Here is an 8,108-nt window from a genome sequence, read left to right as displayed (position 1 = left end):
CGAGGGAAGAAAGGGGGCTATTACGGATAAGGGAACAGTTCCCAACCCAAACAATATCCACGGTCCTTGTAATTTAATTTCTTCGGACTGTCAGTGTAATTTAATTTCTTCGGACTGTCCGTGTAATTTAATTTTTCCACACCGCAGATATTATCCGCGATTTGTGGGATTATTTATTTTAATCTCAACTGTTTGATGGTGGTTTCGACAGTTAAAAAATCGTTTAGCGCATAAAACGTCCCTCGCAAATTGCCAGAAAGCCCCTTAAATATGGTCCGAGCTCTCTATACAAAGTCGTTCGAACGTGTTACTATAATTTTGTAATGAAATTAATATTATTTGTTATTTGCTACCCACAAGTCTCTTCTTCGATTTACTTAGAACCATGCACGCAAGTCTAAAATTATTTTTACGGTCGTAAACTAAATTCAAAATGAAATCATTTCTCAATGTCGAAGTATTTCGTTTTAATTTGTGATATCTACAAACATAAGAAACGTGAGTCCTCTCCATTATTAAATGATACCATTTCATAGAATTAAGTAATAGAATTCTCGTTTCTCATCTTGAAAGTCAGTTTGACAATTGATTTATCAAAATCGAGAAATTACAAGTTCAAAGACCGCATACCCCACAAACTAGATAGATAGACGATCTCTCCGGGCTAATACGTACATACCCCACGCTAACATTAACAATACTGGAAACAAGTAGTCTAAATTTCATTATTTAACACCCATTGCCCACATTATCAGACATCTACTCATTCACATTTTTCCCTTTCCTTCATATCACCTGATCTCCTACCTAAATAACCAGACTCATCATGTCAACAAAACAGTGTAGCCACCACAAAGACAAACGAAAGAAGATCCTCAAGCGTGTGTGCGGTACCATTCTCGTCATCCTCTTCATCCTCCTGCTCACTTTCCTCATCATATGGGCTATTCTACAACCCAAAAAACCCCGTTTCATCCTCCAAGACGCAACCATCTACGCTTTCAATGTCACACCCGTCCCCAATCTCCTCACGTCCAATTTCCAAGTCACTGTCAATTCTCGTAACCCTAACAGCAAAATTGGAATTTTGTACGATAAACTCGACATTTTTGCCACTTACAGGAGCCAACAAATCACTTACTACACAACCATACTCCCAACCTACCAAGGCCATAAAGACTCAAACGTCTGGTCTCCGTTTATTTACGGAAACAACGTCCCCGTGGCCCCGTATAACGGGGTTGCCTTGATCCAGGACCAGTCCAACGGGGACATATGGTTAATGATCAAGATTAATGGAAAGGTGAAATGGAAAGTTGGATCATTCACCTCAGGACATTACAATATTCATGTCACATGTCCAGCGTATATCCCGTTCGGGAATCGTAACAGTGGGATTGCTGTCGGTAGCGCCGTTAAATACCAGCTCTCTACCAAGTGCAAAGTCAGTTTCTGAACTCTTAATCAGGGAATCAGTTCGATCAAGTTATAAGCTGACGCCGTTAAGTCTTTGTATGTCTTTATTATATACCAACTTTCATTAATTTTGAATACGTCGGTGGGTTGTAAATTTTGCTCAATAATAGACAATATGAAAATCGTTATAGCAAAATTACAAAATTTTCTTCAACATATTTATATTATTATGTATGATTGAAATATACATTTATGTTTGTTTTGAAGTTATTAATAATTTGCGGATCAATAGATAAGTCAAAAAAGGGTATGCATGTGATGGAAGTTTTTGGTGTCATTTACTCTATGTTTAAATTTGCTTACTTCTCCCATGCCCTACGCGGACGCACATATATTTTTATTTCTACTTTTATATCTATTATTATAGGTACCAGAAATTTTAAAAAAATACTTCTAACAATATTTTTGAAATAGTTTTGCTTATATAACTTAAATGAAATTGAGCTAGAATCGAACTGTACAGAGTAAACAACTTGGGCTTATCGTTTCTCACCTTGTAAACTGAGGGTAATTGGCAAAATAGAAGTAGGCCGGGGTAGCATTTCTAGAATCTGAAAAGCCGGATCCGGTGAGCTGTTTTGTCTTTCTTGGTGATAAATGTTTGATTAAGAAAATATTTGAGGGAGAGTCGGCGGGAGCAATAGCAAACAAAATAAGTAGCACTAATATTTTTGTGTACAAGTAAACAAATATAAAATCACTAAAAATAGAACATATGAGCTAATACAGATGTATGAAGCATATATGTTTTAATAGATAATTACGAAGTGGACGTAATATTCGTACAAGGTGTTATATGCATATTAAAGAAGAAGTTTGAATTATTGGGAGTTTTGGATGTAAGGTGAGTTTAGTTTTCTGTCTTCCCCCGCACTCATGTAAAAAATATATATTTGGTGGTCCTTTACCGATTAATAATTGAGGAGGAGTAGGACCGGCAACAAGTAGAAAGTGAGTTTCTAATGCTGTTCATAACAAACGCTTGCTTATCTTATTGTAATCAGTTTAAGGTCTCCTGCTCCCCTCAACACCATGATATTTTGTGCCAACTTATGATTGGACCTTCATCACGACACTCTGGAATGGCTGGATAGATTAACGGCATTTGCATTTTATTGCCGTCATATCTGATTTTCTTTTATGATTAAATTTAATAAGGTTTAATTAAAAATTTTCTTTTAAACAAATTAATTCAAATTAATATACGCTATATAATTGGAAATATTATAACATTTATAAATATACTCCCTACTCCCTTTCATTTCTTCACCATTTTCTTATATGGATGGATGTCCTCTCAAATATTCTTTATATTTCAAAATTTTCTAAATTCAGCAAAATTTTATAAAATAAAAATTACTTACATTCACTCATTATTTTCACTATATTTATTTTATATATTAAATATTGATTGATTCCGCTACTTTACTTATTTTTTTAATTTTTATCCACTATTTTACTTTTTTTATCTTTTTAGAAGTATAATTTTTAATTCGTAAAATAAAAAAAATAATTCATTAATCAATTTAACCATTAAGTCGTCAAAGACTTGGAGAGTATTTAGTTTGTATTACATGGACCATGTAAAAACCCGAATTTTTGGGATTTTGTAAAACATTCGATTAATAGTTTTCCTGACAATCGTGGAAAATTTTTAGCCCACACTATGTTATGCATGAAAAATTTAGTTTCCAAGTCGATAATGTGATTATACGTACCAAATGAGTGTATGTAAAAGTCATTAGTTTTCTAAGAAAACCAACTTCGTAAAACGACCTTAATTAACTTACGAACTATCAAGAAATACGAGAAATTATGTTACAATCACGAATCTAGAATTCTACAAATTAAAACCCAAGAACAAGATTACAAAGCATAAAGAAATTATAAGAAAAGGATTTACCCCGCTAATCGCTTACGTGGATTTATCACAATAACGAATAAGCAACCAAGCGAATATGTAAGCGATTAAATAAACGTATCAAGCCCATGCAACTTCCCATGCAAGCTATGCAAACTAATTAGTACGAAATGCAACCAAGGATTGATAATCAAATAGTAACCATCTAAGAAGCATAGTAACCTAGTTGTAACGAATAGTAAGAAGCATGTAGTAGTAGTACTTGGCTAGGTTTTTAGCCTTTTGACAAAAGCCATGCTACTAGATTTGATTCAAAGATATGCATATCTAATTATATACAACAAATCTACCAACACTTATCCAAGAAGCAAGCAAGCAACACAAAAATTTCTCTCCCTCTCCCCCTTAAGCTTCCATTCGGCTATTTTGAAGAAATCAAGAAACCAAAATCAAATCATCAACTTTTAGCCATGAATAAATTATACAAATAATTCATAAGCTTCCTCATCATCAAATCATGGTAAAATAAATCTTTCAAAGCATTTTCTTGAGGTTTTGATGGTTAAATAAAATGATTAAAGTGATGATAAATAATGTCAAATAGTGGCTTTTAGTGTTTTCTTGAATTTCTTGGAAAGATCTGGGTTTCTTAAGCATACCAAGGACTTATCAAGTATCATCCATCAAGAAGAGAACCTCCCAAGCTACCAAGAAAGGTATAAAACTTTATTCAAACTTTGTTTAAGCTTTAAGTTTCAAGAAAAGTAAGGATCTTGGATGTAAGTATGGTTTTGATGGTTGTTTTGTTGATTTTTTGAGTATTAGTTAGTTAGATGCTAAAGTTGATGTTGTGGCCTCAAGAACTTTATGTTATTGAGATTATTAAGTAGTTAAATGTTGTAATGATGATTGTTGGTTGGTAGTTAGTAGTTTAGAGTAAAAATGAAACACATATCGTAAACGTAACGACGATAAACTTATCGAATCATGACATTAAGTTTTCTGCAGAAATACAAAAAGTGTAAATTGTGTTTTCTAGAAAACTAAGAGTTGATAATGATAGAGCTTGTTTTAAGAATTGTTTAGGTGCTTGAATCGCATGATTTTGATTTACAGTTCAAAAGATATGTTTGTTTTGGTGAGAACGATTTACGCGTCAAAAACTGCTACGAAATATGAACTTTGGAAGTATAAATGATCAATTTAAAATTATTCAAAAATCATGAATATTTTACAGAGAGTAAAAAATAGAGTATACTAACTGCCATAAAATTTCAAGTGAAAATGTGGATTTTTCAATTTTATAAAAATATCGGAGCCGAGATCACGCGAGTAGAAATCCTTAAGGATCGCGAGAGGAGCCGTGAGTAAAAGCAAATGAGATAAGAGACATAAAGGATCGTGGAGTGAAAACGAAGTTATTGACTACTCGTACTTTATTAAAATGATGAGAGTAAATCGAGTCGTGCAAATTGATTATAAGCGTTGCGTATTTACTAAGTAACATTAAATACGATTAGAAGCTAACAGGATGATAATGTTCTTGATTATAGATTTCCGGACTAACTCAAGAGCACCATCCACCTCAAAATACCCAGGCAAGTTTATGAACCCTACTCCATATACTGTTGTGTTATGAAGATTGTTTTACTATCTTTCGTACAAATGCCATGTTTGCCATATTAGCAAATTATGAACTTTTACGTGTCGCTAATGATTGAGATTAAGATGAATATATCGTAGAATATTTTAAAGCTATTGAATAACGTGATGTATAAGTTATAAGACCAAGATCCGGTCAGCTCTCATAAAGTATAAACCATGCAATCATCCCGGAGATGTTTTGGACAATTAAATGTCTGTAATTTTTTTTTATTTCAAGGGACTCGATGTCCTCTTGCAAATTTTAATTACCACGAATATATTTAAAATGATTTTCAAATATCGTATTCCCCCAACTATATTTAATTACTCAAAAAATAAATATTATTTCATATTTTCGTATAAAAAGGAGAAGTATTATCCGACGATTATTATATTTTAAACTCACTTACTCAAAATTTATTAAAGATTAATTTAATTTCTTAAACCTAAATTAGTTATGGAATAGTATTCCAAATATTCTTTTAAAACAGAATTATTCGAGGTATAATTATATACTAATTATTGAATATTTATTAAGTGATTTAATATGATATAAAAATCATTAAACCTACTTTTAAACATTTTCTAGAACTCCAGAAAACTATTCTAATGCTTTCGGATTATCGAAAAATATTATCTCGACGTATTTTAAATATTTTGATATAGTGTCAAAAGAAACTCCCCCTTATTTATTTATCTGTTGACAATGGTCAACTCACATTATCTTAGTACTTCCTCTGAAAATTCACAGAAGTGTGTATATATATATATATATATGAGATGAGTTGGGCCTATCAACAAGCAAAACACTTGGGAAACTTTGATGTGGTTCGAGTTTTTGGGATATGATAGGATTTTTCAAATACCTAGGAGGGGAAGACTCTAGTACTAGAGTACTTGGGAGACTACCAAAGGTACCGCAGGCGAAGGTACTCTGTGTTCTCAGGAACCTGTGAAGTGCGTGCATACCCGAAATGGGACACATAGCCCGAATGAGGCCAGGGTGATAACTGGGATACTTAGGTGTCGTCCTTCTACTAGTAAATTTTTTTACAGATTTCTATATTAGGACTGATCATCGTATGCGGTGGCTCCGGTGAATGTCCTATTCTTCCAATTGGAATTGAGATGCAATACCGTAACTGATAAGTGGCATTTTATACCACTTAGAACGTCTTATAATGGCTTGAATTGATGTCTTAAAATCAAGTATTTTGTGTATTTGATGCGTTTTTCTAGCAGAATTCTGTTTCTTTTGAAGGTGCTGCTACTGAATATCCCAACCTGCACATCAGGAATTTCGTCGAGATCTGTAGTACTTTCAAATATAATGGTGTGACTGATGAGGCTATCAAGCTGAGGCTTTCCCATTCTCTCTGAGGGATAAAGCTAAGGACTGGTTACATTCTGAACCAACTGGGTCCATCACTACTTGGCAAGATCTTGCGCAGAAGTTTCTGGTGAAGTTCTATCCAATGGCGAAAACTGCGGCTATGAGGATTGCTCTTACTCAGTTTGCGCAGCAGCCTACAGAATCCATGTGCGAAGCTTGGGAGCGTTACAAGGAGATGTTGAGAAAGTGTCCACATCATGGTATGCCTGATTGGATGGTGATCATTGGTTTCTATAATGGTTTGGGGGCCCAATCTCGGGCCATGCTCGATGTAGCAGCTGGAGGCGCCTTGTGGGCCAAAAGCTATACTGAGGCTTATAATCTTATTGAGACTATGGCTGCAAATGAGCATCAAAACCCAACTCAAAGGATGATGCCTGGGAAGGTAGCAGGTATTCTGGAAGTTGATGCAGCTACAGCTATTGCAGCGCAGCTCCAAGCGCTGTCTATGAAGGTCGATTCTTTAGCCACATATGGAGTCAATCAGATAGCGATGGTCTGTGAGCTTTGTGCAGGTTCTCATGCTACGGATCAGTGCTCTCTTGTTAATGAATCTGTTCAGTATATGAAAAATTATCAGCGACCGCAGCAGCCTGTGTCAGCTACTTATCATCCTAACAACAGAAATCATCCAAATTTCATCTGGAGTAATAATCAGAATGCTATTCAGCAACCATATCAGCAAGGCGTAAGTAAACAGTTTAATCCACCTGGATTCCAGCAACCACATCATTAAGCTCAAAGGCAATCATATCCTCAACAAGGAGGTGCTGCTTCAGTATCTAGTGCTGATTTTAAGGAACTTAAGTTGTTGTGCAAAAGTCAGGTTGTTTCTGTCAAGACATTGGAAAATCAAATCGGTCAGATAGCCAATGCAGTGCTCAATCATCAACCTGGCACACTTCCCAATGATACTGAAGTGACAGGAAGAAAGGAAGCTAAAGAGCAAGTCAAGGCTATTACCTTAAGGTCTGGAAAAGTTGCTGATGCTGAAAAAGTAAAAGACGGAGAAGCTGAAGTTGGTGATGAAGAAGCTAAGCAAAAGGAGAAAGCGGCGGAACCAAGGAAGACTGCTGTTGAAGACACTCTGCCTGAGGGTAATACAGGGGAGAAACAGCTCTATCCTCCACCACCTTTCCCTAAGAGATTGCAACAACAAAAGCTGGATAAGCAGTTCGCTAAGTTTTTGGAGGTGTTCAAGAAACTTCACATCAACATACCTTTCACTGAGGCTCTGGAGCAAATGTAATAACCCCAATTTTTGGAATTTTTGAAACCTTTATGAATAGTGTTTTCCTGATTATGCTGAATAAGAAATTTTTTCATGCCACACTATGTAGGGGTTCTTTTATTGTTATTCTGAGATCGTATTAGTACTCTATATGATAAATAAGTGTATGTAAAGATCGTCAGAATCCAAATCCGAACACTTTGATTTTTCCCGAAAATCCACAGGATAAAAAGGATTTAAATTCAAGGATTATAAAAGAGGATCATAAAAGGAATATAATGTATTAAGAAAGGTTAAGGAAACCCAAGTAATAAGATCCCGGGTATGATCCCTCAAACGATAAACGAAAACGAAAGTTAAGCGAACCGTATAACAGATCAGCGGTCATTAGCCAAGTAATTAGAAGCTAATCAAAGAGGTTAGTGAGGATGATTTTATCAAACCAATAAGAGGAGGACAAGTGGGGGAGGGTGACATAACAAGGTGACATAAGCATGACAAAG

The 8,108-nt window shown here is 34.9% G+C and overlaps 1 protein-coding gene and 1 non-coding gene across 2 annotated transcripts; one reads left to right on the top strand and one right to left on the bottom strand.

Moving 5' to 3' along the window:
- The first annotated feature begins 710 nt into the window (after positions 1-710).
- LOC141707892 (NDR1/HIN1-like protein 1) lies at positions 711-1,630 on the top strand. The gene has a single exon (XM_074511325.1). It carries the CDS (start codon positions 827-829, stop codon positions 1,454-1,456), a length of 630 nt encoding a protein of 209 aa, XP_074367426.1. The 5' UTR covers positions 711-826; the 3' UTR covers positions 1,457-1,630.
- A 4,841-nt stretch (positions 1,631-6,471) lies between these two features.
- Positions 6,472-6,578, bottom strand: LOC141709605 (small nucleolar RNA R71). The gene has a single exon (XR_012570171.1). It is a non-coding gene; the product is annotated as a small nucleolar RNA R71 (small nucleolar RNA).
- Positions 6,579-8,108: the final 1,530 nt, after the last annotated feature.

This window comes from Apium graveolens, chromosome 2, assembly GCF_009905375.1.
Source record: "Apium graveolens cultivar Ventura chromosome 2, ASM990537v1, whole genome shotgun sequence".
Lineage (NCBI taxonomy): Eukaryota > Viridiplantae > Streptophyta > Magnoliopsida > Apiales > Apiaceae > Apium > Apium graveolens.
The sequence above is the reverse complement of the archived record's forward strand: the minus strand, read 5'-3'. Positions and strand labels throughout refer to the sequence as shown.

Excerpts from the sequence above, each read along its gene's own strand:
- LOC141707892 (XM_074511325.1), top strand. The coding sequence starts at position 827 with ATGTCAACAAAACAGTGTAGCCACCACAAAGACAAACGAAAGAAGATC.